General features: G+C 40.7%; 1 protein-coding gene across 21 annotated transcripts; it reads left to right on the forward strand.

Moving 5' to 3' along the window:
* Positions 1 to 116: 116 nt before the first annotated feature.
* Positions 117 to 25,257, forward strand: LOC120444120 (sodium bicarbonate cotransporter 3). 21 transcript variants are annotated; one of them, XM_039623657.2, is made up of 12 exons: positions 117 to 765; positions 11,676 to 11,779; positions 13,090 to 13,302; positions 14,466 to 14,936; positions 16,407 to 16,574; positions 17,277 to 17,514; positions 17,894 to 18,839; positions 18,948 to 19,450; positions 19,543 to 19,855; positions 21,141 to 21,383; positions 22,681 to 22,937; positions 23,469 to 24,348. In XM_039623657.2, exons 2-12 carry the CDS (start codon positions 11,686 to 11,688, stop codon positions 23,662 to 23,664), a joined length of 3,642 nt encoding a protein of 1,213 aa, XP_039479591.1. In that variant the 5' UTR covers positions 117 to 765; positions 11,676 to 11,685; the 3' UTR covers positions 23,665 to 24,348. The 21 variants fall into 21 exon arrangements, with proteins under 21 accessions (XP_039479591.1, XP_039479599.1, XP_039479589.1 ...); XM_039623655.2 differs by lacking the exons at positions 117 to 765; positions 16,407 to 16,574 and adding exons at positions 4,419 to 4,635; positions 15,121 to 15,267 and having other exon boundaries at positions 23,469 to 24,352; XM_039623656.2 differs by lacking the exons at positions 117 to 765; positions 16,407 to 16,574 and adding exons at positions 4,419 to 4,635; positions 15,670 to 15,783 and having other exon boundaries at positions 23,469 to 24,352.
* Positions 25,258 to 25,331: the final 74 nt, after the last annotated feature.

Genomic DNA, 25,331 nt, shown 5'->3' on the forward strand with positions numbered 1-25,331 from the left:
AAAGTGTCGCGAGCGAGCGGGTGAAATAAAAGTGCGGCAAGAGCGTAAGTGAATCGTGGGCGGAGCGGGGGTGATTCCAAATTCGCCCGCTTGGTGGGTACTGATTTTTAGGTTCTCCTGGCCATTCGCCCAGTGCGGACGTGTTTTGCTCGCTTTCCTTTGCTTTTCACGCGCCTTCTGCGGCCGAAAACTGCAGAACGGAAAAAACCAACAAAATAGGAAATATAAATTAACAGAAGAAAACCTGAAGCCAATGCATAACCAAGCCAATTAATCCAAAAATATGGAAATCAATTGTTAAACCACCTTAAACGAAAATAAAAATAGTGAAATTAGTTAAACACTCTAAAAGTGCATTTAAGTCATAAATAAGCATGCAAAACATATATACTTCGCTCCACAAATAAATCCAACTTGAAAAGAAAAGCTTGTTTTAAGCTTACGCTAATGAGCAATGCGCCAGGATTAAATCGATACAAAATTTAAAAATAAATCAATCAATCTCCGCAAGTTTCCACAACCAAACACTGCCAATGTGAACCCATCTATTTCAAAAAAAAAAGAGAGAGTAACCCGCCTGAAGATAACGATACCCGAAAACCACGGTTAACGAGCATTTAAGAGGTCACAACAGTATTTTCAACTTTAACTGTAACAGTTACTAGCGGTAACTGGGTCAGTAGGCAGAGCCCAAGTAACGCCCCCCATCGAGGGCTACCTCATACACCTTCTGCATCCTTCCGAGCCTCCCATCCATCCAGTGTGGTAAGTACTCTACTCTTGGCACCACCTAGTTGTTGGATTTGGATTTTCCCCAAATCCTTTGGGCTTATCTGCCAAAGTCTTCGGCTAAGAAGGATTTAAAAAGCCAATTTAAATTTTGATCGCCATGGGGAGGGGGTAGGGGCTATGGGGAAATAGTTTGTTGGCTATGATTAGCTTTTGCTGGACCAGACTGTACTGTGATTGCCAAGAAAAAGCGGGTCAGTAGGTCCCCGCAGTGGACGAGCTGCATAGTGGATCGCAAAGGGGGTTACTTTATGTTAGCATTGCCAAATATGTGAAGGGAATTGAATTTAATTAAAATATAAATATCTATATTAAATTGCTTATAAACAAAGCATCAGATTTGGTCTAGTAATCGATGGCTTTATAGAATAATAATGATATTTAAATATTTATTTTATAAATAAACAGTAATGAGATAAACAAAATTCCTTAGCCTCCCAATGATGTTTACCTTGTGGGAAACGATAATAACGCCCTTTCCACGAATGGAAATGATTAATCTCTTCCCCAACAACGCTATCTTCAAATATTGATCAGCAAATATAGAACTCCCCACCTTTGGAGCCAAATAGAAGCAAGCTGACAACTTCGCAAGTGACTCAGGGATTATTCCGGACAATCGAAAGCCATTAAATTAGCCACTATGCCAACCTCGAATAGATCGAGCACACCCATTCGATAATATATAGCCTTCTGGTTAACTACTCTTGCCGGCCAACTAAGCAAACAAGTCACTGCCAAAGTCGAATTGCTACCGAGTGGCAAACCAAACATGTGAGCTAATGACCATTTTCTGAGCCTCTTTCTATATCCCCACCTGTCTGGCGTTTCCACCGCTATTTTACATAATAGCATATACAACGACAACTAGCGAGGAATGTGTTCAATAGATTACAAACAAAGGGAATCGAAGGGCAAAGGAAAGCCCAGAGAACATTGTCGTTAAATAAAAGCCCCAAATGTTGTCACATAATCGATGAATACATTCACGGTCCGTTGTAACCCACATCAAGTTCGTTCCTATCTCTCTATCTTGGCATATCGATAACGCAACCTTCGCGGGCATCGATTGAAAAGCGAGACCCCCAAGATGCTGGCCACTAATCCAACTCATTTATGATGCGAACCCAAACCCCCTTAAGCCAACGAACCCCAGTCTTATAATTAGCACGAGTACGTGGCTCTCTGATGCCAATGGATACCAAATGAAACTGAGCTCAGGAATGAGTACATTTACACGCGGCAGGTATGTCAAGTGACTGCGTGTGTCCTTAAGTACATCCTGCTGATGGCTAATGGATATGGAAATACCCAGGGAGCAGAGACGGAAAGGTAGAGAACACCTTTCTTGACATAGCCAAAACATTTTGGTATACCTGCTTTGGCTGGTCTTTTTATGGCGGATTAATAACACTTTTGCTGTTACCAGCATGATGGATTAACCATTAACATCTCACCATGTTTTTCCGGAAATCTAATTAAGTGTAGGTTCAACTTATCCTTTAGAGGCTAGAACTCGTTTGGAAAGTTTGCTAACGCAAACACGAAAATCTGCATAAGTTTTTGGGCCACAAAACAAGGTCAAATTGAATAAGCTACCCAATGTTCTGATTTGATGTGTTTCCCTTAAACAAGCTTTCATAAGTTCAGAATACAGCCAAGCCAACATCCTGTACTCAAAAGAAAAGAAATACAAAAGTAGAAAATATTTAAGATTTAAAAACATCAGTATTCGTTTATGAAAAAATTCTGAATATAAGCCAGCTATACATAGTCATTATTTGAATGAGTTGAGAAAGCAGTCTTTGCCATATGCCAATGCAATTTACATTTGTTTGCTGTCGACATAAATATGTAAATAAGGTTCAATTGAATTGCCGTATGTCACCAAGGATTTTCAAGCATGTCGAACCAAATAATATTTGCATTTCTCTTTTAGGCCACCTGTCCTCCTCATTGAAACTCAATCAATTTGTACAGTTTCCATAAGTGGAGCCAGAGGCGAATGGCCAATTTCACGATTGGCAGTGTTGGGAAGCACTTTAAAAAGCACTCATCACATAAAGAATACTTTAATAGCTGGCATCTATCTTTCCAGTCGACTCAGTTCTTGTGCCAAAGTGCTTGGCTATATTTAGCCAGTATCGGGCTTAAAAGCCTACTCAGGAACTGCGTGCGAGAGTATCTATATTATACACATATCTACAGAAGACTGCGTGCTACAGTTTTACTTTTAGATACGACCTTGTCTCGGTATTGCTTAGAAATTTAACTTTGCTTAAAATGTTCCTCTACTTATACTTTTTTGCATACATTTTAACGTTCTTCCAAGAACAAAGGTTAAATACATTTAAACAAATTTGCTTCAAATGTGCTGAAACATGCAGCTTGACCAAGTTTCACGCTCGTCTGTTGACATGCATTTCGCAACACTTTTATCGCGACCTCACCCACAAGCTGCACACCACCCCCCAAGCCCCCCTCGAAAGCCTCCTCTCGTATGACACTATTTAACCACATAAGCTGGGAACAAAAAATCAATACGGACAACAACAACAGGCACAGCCACATTTCGCTGATTTTTGCACACACGGCAAAATTGGAAATTTCATTTACACTTGACACGAGTCTCTTCTTCCTCTTCTACCCTATTTTCCCCCACCATTTCCCTCTTTCGTGTCATTTTCCTTTTATAATCAGAATACACGTGTTTGTCAACAAAGTGGTAACAGTTTTGTATCCGTCAGGAGCGGTAAATTTGTCACAAATTTATTAAGAATGTAATAAATAAGGCTTAAAACGTTGAAGACACTGTGTATTCAGGTTTTCAGTTTGATAAAAGAACAAATTCCTACTTTTGCTAGAAATGAATTTTTCCCAACGACCCTGCCACCTTTTAAAAACCTTTTCGAATCGCAGCATACAAACCTTGACATTACGGTAATGGAATTTAATATCAACCTTTCACCCTTCAAATGTAATTGAATTGCAGTCTGGCATAAACCAAAATAAATTCGCACTCTTCTGTTCAGTAGTTTCCGCTCCCTGCCGTCACCGGAAAGCCCTTACACATTAACTTGATTCAGTGCGTCGAAAGTGAATTTCCACAGAATTAAATTGACATGACCAAGCTTCCTGCCCCACCACCGCTGCATCTGCCTCTTGGTTTTTAGCCCGCCATCATCAAACATGCAACGTGCTCATAATAAGATAATAACAAGAAAAGCCGCAAATGCAAACGTGTTAAGCAGTCCGGAGAGAAATCAAATCGGGCCGAAAGAGTGTGCACTCTTTGGCCGGAAAATGCAGCGAAAAGAGAGACTTAGTGAGGAAAATCGAGAGAGCAGAAAGTCCGAAGATGCAGCGGGAAAACCTCGCTCAGGCACAGCGCTCTCAACTTCTCGAAAAGCAGCCGGCCGGATTAGTCTGCCGCGCGACTCAAACGGTAACGGATATCCCAAAAAATTCCGGAAAAATATATAACGGAGAATTTTTAAATACACCAAAATACATTCCTGAAAATCTATACATATCACGAGTTCTGCCAGAAAGTTAATTTTCAATCAAAAGATTTCCCATAAATCCCCCATCGTTTCGGTTGGTGTTGTGAATTTCGGTGTCATTAACCCTTTCCCGCTGTGCCGTCTAAATTCGTCTTTGTTTACCACACCCAACCACCCGAAAAAGACGAAAACAAAGCAATTTGACAGGATTTTCGGGTGTACTTTCCAGGAGGGGAGCACATCGAAAAGGAAATCAAGGAGTCAGGATGCCACAGCAGGCGCAGCTGAAACACATCCACGGACATGGCCGACTGCCCAGAGTGATAGCCACTGATAGCAGCAGGTAAATGGGAGGCATGTCCTTTGCTTCAATTGAGTAACTATTCAAAGGAATGCCGGACAACAGGGCGTATGAATACCCTGTCCACAAAGGAACAAAGACCTTTGTCAATGGTTTCTATGATGCAGTGAAGCCAGGATAATTGGGGTTCGGGAAGAGAATAGGATAGAGTTGTACTATACCTGTCATTCTTGCATTTAAATAATAATTATAATTATGACACATTATTACGCTAAACAGAAACGTAATTAAAGATATTTACATACGTATCTGTATGGTGCTATACAAATATGTAACTGCAAATGGAGATATCACAAATAAAATCACTATCTACGATCTGTTCAGATTGTAATAGCTAGGAAAATCAACTTAAACACGGTATTACTGCCCCCAATTAAGTGACAATGGAGGCAATTTCAATTCCGTAGACAATTTCCATACACGCACAGCTCAGAGCTAAAGATAGAATCCGCTATCTAAATATGCAACTATCTGTCTATATAAATATGCTATATAGTCGTTGTGCTTTAATAGCTTTAAAAAGAGTTTGTTAGCTGTATTTATCAGTCAAAATGATTTGTATCTTTAATTGCTTCGAATGAGGAGCTTTATCTATATACACAAAGCGTATTTCTCTTATTTTCATACGAAAAAATAGCTTATAAATGGTTTAAATATTGTCCGTTAAATATACAAATAATTTCTGCACTAATTGAAAAACAAATTAATACGTTGGTTGCAGTTCTTCGAAATGTTTGCATTCAGATTCAGATTCCGATTCATAGAACAACAGAGCAAAGGCTTTAGAACTTTGGTATCTGACTGATATAGATACTTTCCATTCCGCTTGTTGCGGTTTGTTGAGGATGACTTGTGTTGTCTGTCTGTCTTTTGCTGGAGACTGGGTCAACAACATGTCAAGTGCAAGGAGCGGGCTTGAATACCAAATCGAGCGGGGTGTGTGTGGCAAAAAGTGAAAAAGGGGAAGGAGGCCATATATGCGGAAGATGCTACCCCATTGTGTGGTGCCTGTGTATTTTCTTTGTCAGTTGTGTGATAAGCGAGGCAGGCGTTCGATAAGCAAACAATATATACACACAACAAACAACAAAGAGAAGTGGAGAAAGAGGACGCCGAGAGTTGGGAAGAGAATTCAAACTCCTGGAGTTGCGACTCTTCGACGGACTCTTTGGCATTTTCATTTTCCGCTCAGGATTCTCTGTTTTGCTTGCCTCGTTCTCGCTTCATTGGGGGACATTGCTCCCATTTACCTCCCCCAGACCCCAATAGCCCCCACCCTGCGAACCCTTTTTTAGCCCAGCCCCTTCCCCTGCCCCTTCCCCTGTTAAGTGTGTCACTTCCGCATGCAGCGGATGTCTCTCAAAATGGCACACGCCATGTTGCCTCGGGTCCCAAATCGCACCTGTGCCCCGCCTCTTTTGGCTTTTGCGCCTTTTTTTAACATTTTCCCATCTAATTGCAAATTTCTTGGGCAAATATCACTGCTAGCATTTGTTTGTGAACACCATCTTGCGCACAACGCACAACTCTTTTAGTTCTGTTAAGTTATTAAAGATTTCTAAAGTTTCAAGTTCAAGTGCCACAAATATAAGCAGTAGTTGAATACCACTTATATGTTCTTTTATTTTTCTTTTACCATATTTCATTAGACGTTTTCCTCCTGTGCATTTATGCCATGTTTGTTTGACTGCAATAACTCACTTCGCAGTCATCTCATCCCACACATCCATAGATGACAATAAAAGCGGAATCAAATGGCCAAGAATGACATCAGACGAATGGCAATCTAAAGCCAAAGCATTTTCACACGACTCATGGCCATCTGAGAACCCAATTCTTTGCTCTAATTGGTGGGGTGGTAAAATAAGATACCACACTGAAAGCGTCTATGACACCAGCAAAGATAGGAATGGCACCCATGGCTAAAGCAAAATGGGAACTGTACACTATTTCAGCCAGAAGGAATTTACAACTCTGTTGACCTTGATTTATGGACGGTTTTTGGGGAGAATGGGCAGAATGAGCTCATGAAGGTCATGGTAAAAAAAATGCGAAGAAGTTAAATTTAACCATTTAAATTCCAGCCGAATAAAAGGGTTTTTGGCCAAAAAATAGAGCTGGGTATAAATAACACTACTCTGCCACAAGCAGGGAAATAAATTTGTTTTGCTGCCATAAGCTCCTCTAATGAACAAAGCAAACATACAGCTGCAGAAGTTGAGCAAACTGAATGTGTTAAATTCAAATTGTTTTCAAGAGAGCGATATATAACAGCGTATTGACTGACCATAAAAATCTAGCCGGAAAGGTGTCAACAAACATTCGCCTAATCATAAAACCATAAAGTAAATAAGACTCGGCCATATATGTCTATATATGACAAGAATATTGACTGGCGATAAGGTGTTTTGCCAATTAAATTCGGCACAGAGTGGGTTTTCAAGTGGTTAACGTGACGTGAGGGCTGGCTTTCGTTGTCGATGAAAATCGAAGTTAATCAACAAGAGTTACGTTTATTAAACCATTTAGTTGTCAGGGTGGCTCGAGTGGTTTGCGATAACACAAAGCCCTGAAAAATAGGACCACATCTTGCCCATGACGTTCCACTGACGATGATTAATTCGCCTTTTTCAAGTGCATCATAATCAAGGCGATAAGACGAAAGCGTGTACCCAAAATTGACGTCAAAGTGAAAGAGATCGGAGCAATCGTGGTGTCTGATCATTATTTAAGCTGATCTCATCGGACATATGTTATTTTTGGCCTTGTCAACCGACGTAAACTCGATTAGCACACCTTTGATTATGGATTCTGAATTCATTCAAAGTTAAGTTGAGTTATCGCGCTAATTGCTATTAAGTCGGGAAAATAGATTTATTAACAATGAAATCCGAATCGAATCGGCCAGACTCAGTTTCAGTCAATTTGCATTCAAAACTTAGCACACGTGCAAATAAAAGATATATTAATTATTCGGGTTGTGTTTTCGTCTTTGCGACACTTATTTTGACAGGCAAAGATGGCTGATTCACAGAAGATAATATCAGATATATTAAAAAACCCCCCGTATCGGAAACATCTCTCCACCAATATCGCCCCATCTCATTCTACTCAGGCTGTCAGTGAAACCTGAACCGTTTGGCTTTTACCGGTTCTAACCGGTACGGTTCGCCGTGCATCGCTGCTGTTACCACAATCAACAATCAACAATCCACCACCAACAAACCAGTTAACAAAAGCCGCATCCACAGCAAGTCACTGCAAAATGAATTAAAATTATTTCTAGTTTTGCTGCCGCGCAAGACGTTTTAATATCGTTTGGCTATTATTCCTGGTATTTTTCGAGATTTGTTTTGATTTCGAGCTTTGGCCAAAACAAAGTTTACTTTGCTCGCTCACCGAATAAATTTGAATACCATTTTTGGAATGACAGAGAATCAAGTTGTGGAGGTGTGTCTCGTCTTCTAACGCCAAACAAACAGATTTGATACAATATTCAAATGTTTTAGCTTGAAATATAATAAAATTAACCCTATATTGTATGCTTTATAGTAAGATAAAAATATATATATAAATACATATATAGACCAAACCTACATTCAGAAAAATATTTTTGTATTTTAGAACCTAAAGTATAAACATAAAATCAAGGCACATAAAGAAGTGGTCCAACGACTTTTCAAATATATTTCAAGTGGATTTACTTCCTACTATTTGCTTTACACCAAACATTCGGGTTTGTTGGCATCCAGTGTCCCACATTCATTTTTTTCAAGGGCTCCAAACGAAATAAGGTATTTCGGCTGTTGTTTGTTTTCGTCATCGAGAAAAGCCACAATAAAACAGATAAAATTATACACATAATAAAAATACATATATCATTCACACAGGCGGAGACGAAAAATGTGCTTGGATATTCATTAGATGACAAAACAGAAACAGAAACAAAAACAGAGTATCTAAAAAAATTCAAACAGTGAACACATGTTGACATTAGTTGGTGTCAAAAAAAAAGTACTATATAGTAGCAGTTCTAACCGGATTTGCCAATATATATGCCACATTGCCCGATCTTGTAACGGACCATTAAAATGCACTTTCCACTGAGTAAACACTTTTTCGCCTGCCCCTTTGATAACAGAGTCCGGCGATAAGGAAGCCCATTTAAAGGCGAAACTATCGACAAAGTTAAGTAGGCGAAATTGGCGTTTAAAAACACATTTTGTGGGGCTCCACAAGTGTCTCTCTATCGCTATCTCTCTCCGTTTAATTCCTCGACTGCGACGCCGGCAGAATCGGCATAATCGGCAGCAGAGGGTTAAGCGAGTGCTGCTTCAGTTTAAAGATCGGCAAAGTTAGTTAGTCTGCAATCGCCGGGACTCGCAGTCGCAGTCGAGTCGTCGGTTCGCGTTTTTAACAAAAAAATTAGGTGAGCAGAGAATTTCAAGCGATCCGAAAATCCAAACGATTAAAATCCAATAATAAAACGGGCCAACACGTTCGCTATTTATTGTGTCTCATTATTTGTATTTGTACGCTATCAGTTTTGCTTTTTCGGCTGATAATCGCGCGGTACGTGTGTGAAATTTTTGTACAAACAGGAAAAAAAATATAAAGCTCCAGTTTTTCGATCGCTATTTTGTGGCGATAAGGTGATGGCCGAAAAGAATGAGTACATAGAACTGTAAGTAGACGGTGTGTGATTCATCATCGTTGATTACTGAAAAGTGTCGCAGAAAAAATCAAAGCGAAGAAAACGTCCAAAAGTCCAAAGTTTGAGTCGCACTCTTCAGCAAGGCTTATCACTGCGCTTTCGATTGAGCTGTACAAGTTGTTACTGTTGAGGGTTTATCGCGCCTGCCCAAGGGCACTTAAAAATATGGAGTAAGGCCGACGGACTAGAGACTCTTACACTTAGAACAAGTGTATTCAAAGAGTAATGGAAATGAAATATATAATTGTGCCAAAGGAAACTATTTTAGATCAAAGCAGCACCTCCGCCTTAAAGAGTTTTATAGAAACTGAAGCTTTCAAATCGAAATATTTATACCTTATACAAAAGTAAAAAATTCAGTCTGTTCTGACCATTCTTTAGCCACAGTTCCACAGTACTTTGCTAATAAATTTATTAATGAAATAAATAACAGAACCCGCTATGTCAACCAGATAAGCCTTCACGTCTTCGAGAATTTCGGGTTCTGGCCACTCCGTTTATTTGATTTAACGCCGAAGGAGCGCCTAATTAAACAAAGTCAAGTGCAAATTGTCTGGAAATTCGTGGTGTTGTTGACACAGAATACAACATTGGCTATTAAGTTAATATCGGACTCGAAATTATTGTTTGTTGTTCTGACTCAGGTGCTGATAAGCCCATCAAAATGCATGAAATCCAGGGGGTAGAGAGGTATAACATATTCAGTATACCCTGGCTAGACCCAGTTTAGACCGGCAACTGGCAGACAGGCTGGGATGTCCGTCCTCCGGGCTGTCACTTCGTGTTGTCTATATATTCAAGTGCCATATAGATTATATATTTCACTGGCTGATAAGAAAACGAGCGGCGACAACGACTCAAGATGATGATAGGCAATATAGGAATAAACCTTTATGCAATGCAAATTTTCCACCATAATAAAGTCTGATCTTGGAAAAACCTAAAATTTCTTGGTTCGTGCAAACAGAAAAGAAATGCCTATGGTTTTACTACATACTAAAAATCTATTGCATATATTGTGTTTCGTTCACTTTATAAATAGTTTGTACCCATACATATATTAGGTTTTTAATTAATAGCTGCTCTTGGAAATTGTTAGGTTTGCCCCAGTAATTTTCAAACATTCAAGCTATAAATCTATACTTTATCATCTTTTGCAAAAAGGTTTCTAATAAATAATGGAATTCACGTTTTTGAACGTGGCTTAGTTAACTAAACACGTTCTTTAATGTCAGCCTTGAAGTATTCTTTATTTCACACCTTTGAATTCACCACGAGCATATCATCTTCAATCAATCATAATGTCAATTTATTGTTAAGTAAGAATTCCATTAAAAAGCCAACTAAATAGAAATGCAAACATGCAATAACTATAACGATTAATGAATTTATTTCCAATCAATATTAAATAAATACCCATAACCACTCGTCTTATTTATAAGATAGTATATAAATCTAAGCACTTTTATTTACGAAAGCAGTGCAATAGAGTGCAACGGAAAATATATTAAAAGTGAAAACAACTCACTGTTTAAAGTCCATTAAAATTCAAAATTTGCATGAAATTAAAACCCATCAGCAGACGAGCAATTCACCAGCTGGGAATTGCAGTTAAAAATTCTTGAGCCGTAGATGGCAGTTTTTCTATGAAAGTCACGGCAACTGTGGCAATGAGTATGTTAATGACATTCGAAGTGAAATGATTAGCATTTCGTCACTATTTTGTTATGTTTATGATTTTCAAGAGCATATAACTATATAATAAATTAAAAAAGGATGCACGTTCTTAACTCCTTGAATGCCATGTTAAACAGTCTTATTAATCATTATTTATTTCAAATTCTGACGAACTGTATTACCAGGCAGTAAACTCGTTAACCCTTTATAAAATCACTATATAATTTAGAAACTTTTAAATGAGATAGGGTATACTCTCTTCACCATTTATGGCACTCTAGTTCTCCCTTAATTTATGTCAATTTTCCTACGAACCGATCGGTTGTATGAGCGGCTTGTGTGGGTGTATCTGATTCTGTAGCAAACGCGCATTTCAATTAGGCGATTGACAACGCATTTTGAAATGCAACTCAGGCGCTAGTTGATATTTTCTAGGCCTGCCACTGAAACTGAGGTTGAGTTAGCTGAGGTAGTCGTAATAGAGGTCCAAATTAGCGATAAGAAACTGATGCAAAAGTAAGGGCTTACCCAACCCGTTTAATAAGAGCACACACACATTATAAATGACCCTTTTCAGTGCTTAATTATCCCGCTGAAATATATGTATATTCAATGCTGTTCATCCTTTCAGACCTTGGACCATGAACTCCTCCAGCGGCGATGACGAGGCGCCAAAGGATCCGCGCACTGGCGGCGAGGATTTTACGCAACAATTTACAGAAAATGATTTCGAGGGTGAGTTGAGCTCCGCTTCTTAAAGCCCCATTTTTAATTGCTTGCTGAAAACTGATAAGAGAAACCTGAATATAACAGTTCAGTCCACGAATGTCCACCAAAATTATAACCGACTTGCAAAACCAGCCAAGTGACAAGTCGGTAGACAAACAAGAAATTGGCGTCGTGTTAATTGCAGGTTGACAACTTTAGACGCGTAGTAACCAAAACTATGGACTATAAATTCTTCATAGAAATCCAAAATCCAAAATCTAAAAAACTAGATTTAACTAGAATATTAAATTGTGTATGGGGGTCATACAAATTAGTTGTGCATTTAAAAAATTAAAATGTCTCATCTTACACATCTTCCGGTTGTGGTCTTTTATGTGCTTACATCACTGAAAATAACATTATTACGCTTCATAAATGTACATTTTATAGGCAAACAGCAACATTTACGAATAATTTATTATATACTGTATAATAAAAGTGCATTTAACAAACGACTTTTCTGTCCCTAATTGCAACGCCCACAGTTTCAATGCTTATGAGACCTAATCGCGTGACTTGGCGAAAGTGGAAACAAATTAGAAGATGTGCTTTGTATAATTAATTTAAATTTATGAAAAACTACCATGCACAATGCAAGTACTTGGCAGGCAGATGATATCACAATTAGTCAACTGACAGAGCGCGAGTTCAACAAAGGCTTTGAAAACTGCGACTGGGTCTTGCCTTAAAGCGGGCATCAAAATTCAGGGAAATGGTAATTAACATAAATTTATTTGTAGTCACTCAGAAAACAAACGAGCAGAGCCGGGAATTTGATTAGGACGTTACGGAATCTAGGATTTAATTGGATTTGGGTTCATAGATGATTCAACGTTGCGTATACGTGATTGTCTGATGGCAGACGAAAGTTATAGACGAATCTTATCACTAGAGTAAACTAAATTTAAAGTGAACTCTGAGCTGCTGATTATTAGATTGGAAATGATGTTTAAATATAATACCATCAAGTGAGTGTTTTTGAACGCTTAAATGTTTTAAAAACAAAGAGAGTACATCTATTGTTTGTTTTACTGAAATTATATTGCAGCATCCTTTAGAATAGAAAAACATATAAAACTTAATTGAAAACGGAAAAAGAAAGCAAGTAATAACACAAATGGAAACGAATATAAAGCACTTATAGCGAATAGAATTATGTAACTCAATTGCAATTAATCAACAACGTCGCACTCAATTTGGAACTACACTTCGGATCCCCATTCCTCCCCCAAACCAGCCCCAAACCAGCTGAATTTTTACCCGCATTTTTCCCGCAGGACATCGGGCCCACACCGTTTATGTGGGCGTCCATGTGCCAGGAGGACGACGCCACTCGCAGCGCCGGCGCAAGCACCACCACAGTGGCCCCGGAGGGGGTGGCGGTGGTGCAGGTGGAGGTGGAGGTGGATCCATCGGCGGATCCGGAAGTGTGGGCGGTGGTGCGGGCAAGGACAACGTCAGCGAGAAGCAACAGGAAGTGGAGCGACCAGGTGCGTGCAGGTGTCTCGCTTTACTGCAGCCTCGGGTTTCCTTGTGCAGATATAATTGCAATGTGGTGGTTGTCCAGAGTGCAGGAATGTCCAGCAGGAATGCCAGCAAATGAGGCCAATCAGTTTCGGTGGGGCCGAGAAATGTGGCGCATTCTTACAGGAACCTTAAGTGCGAGGAGAATTTCTGAAATAATAGTAATCTTCTTCTCAGACATTTCGCTCGTCAGATGGCTAATCAAAACGACAGATGATTGGCTTAGCGCCCAACAAGAAGTTTTGATTGTAATGGGGGGTTTGTGGGCTAATGGGTGACATTGAATTAGGATAATCGAATTAGCTTCAGCCGACTGAAAGGAGGGGAATCTTCTTGAACTTGAACTTAAATTGGGTTTATGAACTGCAAACTAATCAGACACAACAGACACAATAGGATTAAGTTGAAAAATTATGTATTAAAGCGCTCATTTCCACCATTATTCTGCTAGTTCATTGTGTTACTGCTTTCCATACAACCTTGCATAACCTATTCCAACTCATCTATACATTTGCTTTATAGTAACTCAGTGTTTTTACATTTACACACATTCTCCATTATCATTAATTAATTATTTAGACATTTTAAGTTCTATACGGTTTTTTACCCAATTAAGATTGTGTCAAATTCCCGCTTCCATGCTTTTTGGGCAGTTAAATTTATTCCAAAACATCCTTAGTGGCACACAACAACATCACGCAAGCCCAACATAAACAGCAACAAGCTCAGGCAGGACTAAACAGGACATATGGTGGACAACGGTCAGGGGTCAATTCCCAGCACAGATCAGGGCCAAATTATTTTCGCCAATTAACTCTAGCACGCGTTCGCCAGAATCCCAAGGATGCGGTGCAATCATTGTTATGAACGGGGTGGCAGTGGCAGTGGCAGTGGCAGGATGATGTTGCTACCAAGTCATAAATGTTGATTAGGCTCACGAAGGTCTGCACAGGAAGAAAATGCTGCATCTAACTTAAATGTTGTACATGTTTATTTAACTTTATATTGTAGTTAAACATTTGATATGTTTAATGTTTGTGTGTAGATACCTTGCATTATATTATGAGTTACGTATTTATAACGAATGTAGAGAGGTCCTTTTTCTGATGCCGTATCCTTGAAATTATAGTGACTCCGCCGGCCCAGCGAGTGCAATTCATACTCGGCGAGGATGTGGACGATGGCACACATGTATCGCATCCCCTGTTCTCGGAAATGGGGATGCTGGTGAAGGAGGGCGACGAGATCGAGTGGAAGGAGACGGCGCGCTGGATCAAATTCGAGGAGGATGTGGAGGAGGGTGGCAATCGATGGTCAAAGCCCCACGTGGCCACCCTCTCCCTGCACTCGCTGTTCGAGCTGCGTCGCCTGCTGGTCAATGGCAGCGTGATGCTGGACATGGAGGCCCAGAATCTGGAGGTGATGGCCGATCTGGTCTGCGATCACATGGTCAGTGCGGGCACCTTGCCGTCCGGTGTCAAGGATAAGGTCAAGGATGCGCTCCTGCGACGTCATCGGCATCAGCATGAGTATGCCAAAAAGACGCGACTGCCAATAATACGATCCCTGGCCGATATGCGCAATCACTCGTCATCGAAAAGTGAGTATGGGGTGTTCACGATAGCGATAGGGTAACTCTAAGCTCATCTCGTTCGTTTGGTGTGAATCTATGATCCATCTGCGAGCTCAACGCCATCATCACTCAGATCAGATCAGATCAGACCACCTTTAGGATCATTTTGTGAAGTGTGTCTAAAAACTTTCAACCAATACTAACAACTCAGACCTGGGCAAGAGCACTCCACTGCACTCACTGCATGGCTCAGCAGCTGGCCTGGATCTGACCGGAACCAGACCGGGAACGGACCAGACCGGACCCCTCTATGTGTCGAGTAAGGATCAGCGTGGTTGTTATCTCGCTGTTCCCACAGGTATAGCCCTAGAACTAGCGAAACCCCACTCCACATCACTCCACCTAATGCAATCTCTGTACAGCTGAGTGGCCAAGCCGAAATAATTTTTAGTTGCCTTGCACCTAACAAAAAAGCACCCAGAAACAATCCAATCCAATCAACAGTAGGAGCTAAATCCAATCAAATTACGGATAACTTGAGACTTAGAAACACTGGTAGAACCAAAACCATTCAAATGGTAAATATTCAGTTTGAATTTGTTAAAAGCCCCAAAGCCTGTAATGAAACTGGTAACTTTTTCTCGAAAAAGCACATTTGCCACTCAAAATCACTCATAAATAACTCATATCCATATGCATAAAATGCGGTAGCCGCTAACGAATCATAAAATAAACTCGCGTTATTCGTTTACCCAATAAGCTGACACTTCGACGCATCTGGGGGCCATCGGGGTCACCACCTGGTTCCATGCAGGGGCGTCACCCCAACATCTGGCCCAGAATCAAGGACGAACGCAGTCACAGACAATGCCAAGTAATAGCCCATCAATGGTTTTCACTGTACTTTGCCGTACCTATCAAGAGCACGCTGTGTTTTTCGATGATTATCTCTTGCCATTGACTCTTCTATTTTCTCTACTCCTTGAACTTTATATTCTACTCACTATATATGCAACCACAAACTTCAAAAGTTCGTTAGCCCTTACTATGAGTATATACCCAAATTGTTGTGCTGTCTATCCAAATTTAACAATCTACATTTATTCATAAGCAAACTGTTTAAGCAGAATCCTCTATTTTACTCCCAAAATCTTCCCTCTTTCTCAACCACTCCATTGATTTTATTTCCATTCGTAAAAATATATCTTCATTTCTTATTTTTAAACAATACTATATCCCAATTCTTTAATAACTAAGACTAAGAATACTTTTAGACACCGGGTAAACATTTTAATTACCAATTCTTCAAAATCACACTGAAACAAAAATATTGAAGAGGCATCGGACGTGGTTAACTATTAGGATCCATTTTATTATAGAAACATAGGTTTATATGCATTTAACGAAAAGTGAAGTATAAATGAACGAGACTAGTTGAAGATACTTCGAGCATGCCCTCATCCCCAATGATAACGTGAAAACCCCCACATTTTACAGTTGAAGAGCACTCGGGCAGCATTTTGGGCGCCACAACGCCAATTTCCCTAACGGCCAGCGAACCGGGACCGCCCGGATCAAATGGAAATTCAAACCTGAGCACCGCTGCCGGCGCCATGGGGCGTTTTCTAACGGTGCCCGGTGGAAAAGCCAGCAACAGAACGCTCGGTAAAGAAACCCACATCCAGAATTTCCATTTCCAACCAATTGAAAGCGACTGAAGAAGTGTTTGTTTTTGTTATAGTTTGCCGTTTGATTTTTCGTGTCTGTTAATTGTTTGAATAATACTGGAACAAAAAAAAATCATCGAATATTTGTTTTTGGTAGTTTGCAGTTTTGTAAATAAGATTGGTTGAGCAAAGGATATGCGAAGTTGGCGAAATTTGCATGGAGGTCGTACTGCGCAGAATTGGAAAAGCGATAATGGTTCTGTTCGAACGATTATATAAACAAAAGGATCCACACACACATGCACGCTTATCACATCCTTACATACTATCTCAAAGATATATTTCCCATTATACTTTGCATGCTTCATAAACATATATCTGTATCTCAACTCAATCTGAAGTCTCTTTCAGCACTTTTAGCCGAATCTGTATCTGAATTTAATCCAATATCTTCTCTTGCACTTCTTTTTTCGTTTGTTTTTATGTTGTTCCGTTGTAACGTGTTGATCTACATGTTGTTGTTGTTGTTATTATTGTAATACCTATCGACGCACGTATCCCAAATATGTAAACACGACACCAATAAAATATACAAAAAACCTGCACCCCGAATGTCCCGAATGAAAACCCGCGACTAATGCAGAGAAAAAATCTAATTCTAAACACTCGCGGCCCGCACAAAACCTGCCATCGATCACAGAGGACATGGTCAAGAGTCCCAGCAACCAGTCGATGGCCAGGCCAGGAAGCGGCACGGAGCTCAGCGAGCAGCAGCACAAGGGCAACACCCACTTCATGAGGAAGATACCGCCGGGCGCGGAGGCCAGCAACATCCTCGTGGGCGAGGTGGACTTCCTGGAGCGCACCCTCTCCTGCTTCATCCGCCTCAGCCAGGCGGTGGTCCTGGGCGATCTCACCGAGGTGCCAGTGCCCACAAGGTAGGTTCGAAGCCACTCAAAGGACTCCAACTTAAATAGTTGCGGGAATGCTTCAATTTAACACAGTCCTTATGGCGATTATAGTACTTTCTTAAATATTTATCAATAATCTGCCATAGGTACTAAACAATGATTAATATTGATGATAACAAACTTCCAGTGAATTTTAGATTTCTCAAAAATTTAGGGCGATATAAAATTTTATTATTTGAAAATTTGGCAGGTGTTTATTGATTTTACGATATATAGAAATATATGCATTATAATTGATCAGTTATCACACCTTTTATCACTGCTGCCATCTAATCAATTGATAACTTTTCAATAATGATTATTATTGCTTATAAAGCAGATATTAATGCCTTTCCTTCACTCACAGATTCGTATTCATACTGCTTGGCCCGCCTGGCAGTCAGAGCAACTTCCACGAGATTGGCCGGGCCATGGCCACCCTGATGTCCGACGAGATCTTCCACGAGGTGGCCTACCGAGCCCGCAAGCGGGATCATCTGCTGTCCGGCGTGGATGAGTTCCTCGATGCGGTCACCGTACTGCCGCCAGGAGAGTGGGATCCCACCATACGAATTGAGCCACCAGCGGCGATTCCCTCGCAGGAAGTGAGAAAGCGACCGCCAGAGTTGCCCAAGGAGGAGGTGGACGAGGAGGAGGAGGAGGCGCGTCTGCGCGAGGAGAACGGACTGTCCAGGACGGGTAGGCTCTTTGGTGGATTGATCAACGACATCAAGAGGAAGGCGCCGTGGTACATAAGCGACTATAAGGATGCCCTATCCATGCAGTGCGTGGCATCGTGGATCTTCCTGTACTTCGCCTGCCTGTCGCCGATCATCACCTTTGGTGGACTGCTGGCGGAGGCCACTGGCAAGCACATGGCTGCGATGGAGTCCCTGGTCTCTGGGTTCGTTTGTGGCATGGGCTATGGCTTCTTTTCGGGTCAGCCGCTGACAATTCTCGGGTCCACCGGTCCAGTACTGGTCTTTGAGTCAATTATCTACGAGTTCTGTCAGCGAATGGGCTGGGAATATATGACATTCCGGTTCTGGATCGGCATGTGGGTCGCCGGCATTTGCATCGTCCTGACCGCGATTGATGCCAGTGCCCTCGTCTGCTACATCACCCGCTTCACCGAGGAGAATTTCGCCACCCTGATCGCGTTCATCTTCATCTACAAGGCCATCGAGAATGTGGTTGTCATCGGCAAGAACTTTCCGGTCAATCAGGGTGTTTACAACTGCGTCTGTACACCGCCAATTGGTAGCAATGCCAGTGTGATCGATTATGCCATGTACAATTGGGATTCCTGTGAGGTAGGGTATCTGCAAACTCGTATATGCTCAAGTTTAGGCTTCACCGACTCAACACAGAGCCTTGGACTTGTTTGTTAGGACATCAATAATGATATGCATATTTTCTAGTCGCACAATGGCATCCTGGTTGGTGGAGGCTGCGGAACCCCGCCCACCGAAAATGTTTTCCTCATGTCGGTGGTCCTCTGCGCCGGCACCTTCCTCATCTCCACCGTGCTGAAGGAGTTCAAGAACGCCCTATTCTTCCCATCGATCGTTCGCCAGTACATCAGCGATTTCTCCGTGCTCATCGCGATTTTCGCCATGAGTTTCTTTGACTATTCGATGGGTGTGCCCACCCAGAAACTGGAGGTGCCCAACGAGCTGAAACCCACGCTGAGCACCCGGGGCTGGCTTATTCCGCCGTTCGCCGAGAAGAACCCCTGGTGGTCGCCAATCATCGCCGTATTCCCTGCCCTGCTCGGCACCATTCTGATCTTCATGGATCAACAGATCACGGCCGTCATCGTGAACCGCAAGGAGAACAAACTGAAGAAGGGCTGTGGCTACCATCTGGATCTGTTCATCCTCTCCATTCTGATTGCCATTTGCAGCATGATGGGTCTGCCCTGGTGAGTCCTCTCTCTATGTTTTATGTATATTGATTGCCTAGTTAAAACGTAGAGTGTTTCGATATAATACCACTGCTTCCTGGAATCCATAGGTTCGTGGCCGCCACCGTGCTGAGCATCAACCACGTGAACTCGCTGAAACTGGAGTCGGAGTGCTCGGCCCCTGGTGAGAAGCCACAGTTCCTGGGAGTGCGCGAGCAGCGGGTGACCCACATCCTGATCTTCCTGACCATCGGTGTCTCCGTGCTGCTGACCCCGCTGCTCGGTAACATTCCCATGCCGGTCCTGTTCGGCGTCTTTCTGTACATGGGCGTGGCCTCACTCAAGGGCTTACAGTTCTTCGATCGCATCCTGATCATGTTCATGCCGGCGAAGTACCAGCCAGACTACATGTTCCTGCGCCAGGTGAGTCCAGAGATACGATAGAAACCACATACTTTATTGCTATTTTATGTATATATTTATCGCATAAATCATAATTAGGAATCTAGCTTCTTGTTGAGTATGCATAGTATATATATTGTATAAATCATAATTAGGAATCTAGTTTCTTGTTGAGTATGCATAGTATATATTGTATAAATCATAATTAGGTATTTAGTTTCTTGTTAAGTATGTATTGTTTTATGTATTATTGTATATAAAACTTTGGGCATAACCCTAAATTCATAAGGGCCTTGGTATATTCCAAGTTTTGTAGCTTCTAATTAGCTTCTAGTTTTAATTTTCTATACTCGTCCGTTACCTTCTTAATGTATTCCTGGATAGTAGTTTTGGTTTTTGGTCGTTCAAGTTCCCCCATATCTTCCAAATCCTTTAATATAGAAAATATAATAAATTCATATACAAAATTAGCACTTTCATTTGCTTCTATTAATTTCCAATCAACTGTAGAGGTACTTTCATCAGTACTTTCAGTCGTTACAAAAGTTTGGGTGTCCATAGTATTTTCATAAACTTTTAGTCGATCCACTCCTTGAAATTTCCGCGTTGCCTTGTCAAGTTGATTTTCCAGTCCCGCAAGAAGTGTTTTTTGTTGGATTTCTAAATGCTTCACTCGCTTTTCAAAGCTTCCCAATTTTTCCTTCAAAATGTCACCAAATGAGTTCAGCAGGTTCTCCAAATTATTTATTTCATCTTGACGGCAAAAAGAAAACTAAAGAAAATGCAATTGACTTTGGTCAACTGAAATTAACTCCGGCTACAAACTCACGCTTAAAAAGGACCCATGGGCACTTTGTAAAACCATTCCGAGTAGAACAAAAATCACGATTTGTTGCATTTTTTACACAAAGTAGAAGTGTCGCCTTGCAGAACCAAAGTAAGACTGAAGAAAACGATGCAGTTCTTTTGCATTAATTTCAATGGTTCTGAGAACAGCTTTATCAAATTAAAATAAAACGTATTCACCGGATGCACTGCGGTACGAAATTATCACTTAGTGTAAGACTTTAGTTGTTACAGAAGACTTTAGTTGTTATCATTATAGGTTACATACCATATGATATATATTTCTGATGATATTAAGCATAAACGACAAAAGTATTATCTTTTTGAAGCCCAAAGAAAGACATAATATAAACAGAAGGAATAAAGATGAGTAATAGCTTCTTAGTATGTTATGCTTAGTTAGTAAGAGAATGAAAATCATGAACCCTTAATAATTGTATCACTGTGGTTTCTTTTACAGGTGCCCATTAAACGCGTCCACCTGTTCACCATGATTCAGCTGGCCTGCCTCATAATTCTCTGGCTGATCAAGTCCTTCTCGCAGACCTCCATTCTCTTCCCCCTGATGCTGGTGGTGATGATAGGCATACGCAAGGCACTGGACCTGGTGTTCACCAGGCGCGAGCTGAAGATCCTGGACGACATAATGCCGGAGATGACGAAGCGGGCGGCGGCAGATGATCTGCATAAACTGGACGCTGAGGTGGGCTTATTGGCGCGCATTTTCCCGTGGGGAAAGGGCAGCCGGGGCAGGGTGGTGACCAAGCCGTCGGGCCTCGATGATGGAGTCGTTGGGTCTGGTGGTGCCGTTGGCACTGGACTCATCAGTTGCACCACCTCAAATGCAAATGAGAAGGAGTTCGAGGCACAGAGCAGTCTGCTCAAGAAGTAGATGGCACTGAACACCTTCCAAGCACACACGCACACACCTAGCCACGCACACCCACCATAGCTACAACCACAACCACAAACACACCCACACCAACGCCACAGGCCAAGCAAAAGAGAAAAGAAAAAAGAAAACCCCACGGACCAGTGCTGCCCATTTCATTTGCGTTTGCAGTGCTGCCCAGTCCACGGCACAAAAACCAACGATAAACTCAATTATTTATAGCTATTTTGGATTATTTTGCATTTTGTCGGCCTTGATACATTTTATTGAACTAGTTATCTATCCACACGTATGCATTATTCCCTGTTATATACGTTTTTATCATATCTTTAACAGTATTTTGTAAATGTTTTTCCCCCTACCCATTTTAAGTTAATAATATGGCATGCAGCTACTTTGCATTTTGTTTTTATATGTACGATATTTTTTGATAAACATGATTTACCTTCTTTTTGATTCTATGCTAAAAAAATCGCTTTTAAACCACCTGTAAATGCCAAACTTACAAAAAAGAAAAAAAAAAAGAAATTAGTTGGTTATTCGTAGTGTAAAATGTGTTATCTATCCGAACCTACTTTAAAACTACTCCTATACTATATATACACAACTATGATATTTATAAATGTAAATGAAATTCTAGCCTAAGTCATAATTAGTCAATCGTTTACACCGTACAACAAGTACCTAAATGTATTAAATGGAACCTGTTATGTTATTTTATAGTCATCGGGTCGAGAGTTCCAGTAACTAACCAGCGACATGAGTCCACGCGTAATTGTAGCGAAAATTGATGTTAAAATCCAAAATTCAACACACAAAAACTAAAACTAAACCTATGAAAATAAAACAATAATTTGGCATAAATGCAAAATTGAACACACTCCACCGAATTGGCATTGACACCAGATCACTGATTTAGACCTAGAACCTCACGCTTTTATTCAGAGATCTCTTTCTCTCAACTCTACTTTCTACTTCGCCCTTCACTTGTGCAACCTTAGGCCAGATTTGCTATACTTTCTCTCCCATCCCACCTTTGCTCACTTCCCGAGAGATGTTTTTTTTTGGTGACCCAAAACTATGCAAATATGCCAATTTTATATTGAAGGACAACCATCATCAGCATCCCCCAGGATCTGGTGCGGGGGCCAACTACAATGCCGATAAGTCGGGTCCCACCACCATACACATTCCGCTTTCCGGAAACAAGCCACCACAGGGCACCAATGGACCCACAGTGAACATTCCCCCGGAGGCTGTCAATCGCACCGCAGTCTGGCAGCAGATCAACAAGGATGGCAACGGGATCTCGGAGCAACTGATCATACCCGTCACCCTTAAAGTCCGCCAGATCAATGGCAACCAGTAAGTGTTCCCCATGCGATCCTGTCCAGAATCAGAGACTTTTCCCCACTCATGAGCTGCTAGTTCTTTTGCTCACTTTCTTGTATATAAGCAATTTACGCCGCTTTTTCCACACCCAATTATGGAGCTAGAAATGGCGAATGAAGTGGGTTATTTACAGGGATACAAAATTATAAATATGTATATCAATTGCTTATAGTACATTAAGTTTTAAAATCAACGTATAAACTTCAAAACAACTATTTCTATTTAAAGAATACTTCTAAGTAGTAGAAAATACAAATAGTTCGGTAACCACTATTAAAACAGTGTTGAAGTTAGTTAAACACAAAAACCTAATCAGCTAGGATACAATTTTATACAAATCTTTTATCGGCATTTTTCCTCATAATTTAAACATGAAACGTTTTGATTTTGCCTTTTTCTTTTTATGAGCAAAAAAGTGGCAGGTGAATTTTCTTTGGAGAATTTCGACTATTAAATCATTCATGCTCGTCTTCGCATTCCCCCCGTGCCTCCCCCTCTCTGCAGCGCCCCCTCGAGCGCCACCCTCTCGCCACGCCTTTCGCCCATGCACGAGGCGGATGAGTACAGTGAAGCTCCGACCAACAGTCCCGGCCATCAGCAGCAGCAACCGCAGATCAACAATTGCAAGGAGGCTGCCAAACTGGAAGGATCCTGCGCAAACAACAGCCAGATCAGTCCGGCCAACATAACACCCGTCTAGACTCTAGAGATCCCGAGATAATATGGATTTTAGAGCGAACAAAGCACAAAGAACCCACAAAACCAAACACACATCTATGTATTTCTAGTTGGTCATCCACAGACGTATCATAATCTCTATTTGCTATACATTTATCGCCGTAGTTATCCCAGGGGTCGAATTTTGGTAACGATTTGCAGCTGTGCCAGTAGTAGAGGGGTTTATTTTTTCATTTGGGGCTCAGGTACAAGATATACAAGTATTAACTATATGGTAACAATTACGATATTCCGTAGACAAGAAAAGCATTACAAATATACACTTTTGAAACGAGTTTTATAGAGTCAATTCCACAGATCAGGATGCGGATGCGAAGAAGCCAAAGCCACAGAACAAACACCAAATAGTAAGCCATCGGTGGTCCGATGTTTTTCCAATTTTCCCAATTTTTCCAACGTATTCTTGGTATTCTTTGACTTGGTTAGCTAGAGCGAATTGCGTTTATTTATCGAACTGTGATCTGATGGGTATATCTTGGGGTTGGGTTATGTAAGGTGTGTATCATTTAGTCTAGCCAAGACAAAGCCGTAAACAATTGTACTATATTTTATGGCTCACACTAAGTTAAACACAAAGACACTCGCATCCTATCTGAAACACCAAAAAAACATAAAAATATATATATATATATAATACATAAAGACAGCTATAAATATTGAATAAAAGTGGCGAGCCATTAAATAGCCACAAGCAAACTGCTTAAACAAAAATGTATCTTTCATTTCGTTACTTTTGGTATGCATCATTCGTTCTCAGTGTATTTTGTGCATAGTTGTGAGTCTTGAGTGTGGCACCTCTGCTCCCAAAATCTATATCTCTGAACAACACTCATTTCTAGCACATGATCGATTTTCGCCTGTCCTCCATTAAATCAGAAAATCATACTGATCATAAGTACTGAGAATCAGAGTTTGTGGACTAACCGCTTTGAACAAGAAATCAACTATTTTATTGAACAAAAAAAATCTGAAAAACTTGTAAATTCACAAACCTTCAGACTTACAACTGCAATAAAAACAAACGAAAATTTTAAATATTTCTGATCATCTTCAAACTCTCTTTCCATCAGACCATCAAACCTCCATTAGCATCGTGTTTGATGTCTGTATGTGCATTCTCAATCCTATATAGTAAATGTGTACGTAAATAGATGAACGAAACCTACATAGATTATACCTGGTACTCCCGCACATAGAACACTGTTATTAATTTCGAATTTCGTTATTGCAGAACCCAAAATTTAATACGTCGAAGCAATTGTGGCGTGGATATCTTACACCAACAGAAACATCCGTTTGAGTCAATGATTTAACTTCATTTTAACGTATATCTGTATCTGTGTACCTGTAAATCAATTACGTGTCTATAATCAGTCTAAATACTTATGACGTATGATGTATGATGTATGATGTATGATGTATATGTACCACCACCTACCGTCCCTTTTGCGTAGAGTATATAACCCAAAGTGCGATTTGGCACAAACTAATTGTCTGGCTACATATCATGCGACTACTCGGAAACCAATCGTATACAATCCACAGTAAAGGAATTTGTTGAAATAAATGTATAAAATAAAGTTACATATTTTGGACTCTGAATTGTAGTATTTTTAATTTTAAACGCAA

This window comes from Drosophila santomea, chromosome 2L, assembly GCF_016746245.2.
Source record: "Drosophila santomea strain STO CAGO 1482 chromosome 2L, Prin_Dsan_1.1, whole genome shotgun sequence".
NCBI classification, from domain to species: Eukaryota; Metazoa; Arthropoda; class Insecta; order Diptera; family Drosophilidae; genus Drosophila; species Drosophila santomea.

Coding starts and splice junctions, on each gene's coding strand:
- LOC120444120 (XM_039623654.2), top strand. CDS start 4,559: ATGCCACAGCAGGCGCAGCTGAAACACATCCACGGACATGGCCGACTG. Junction 13,303..14,465: donor ACAGGAAGTGGAGCGACCAG/GTGCGTGCAGGT, acceptor TTGAAATTATAG/TGACTCCGCCGGCCCAGCGA. Junction 22,938..23,468: donor CGCCAGATCAATGGCAACCA/GTAAGTGTTCCC, acceptor CCCTCTCTGCAG/CGCCCCCTCGAGCGCCACCC.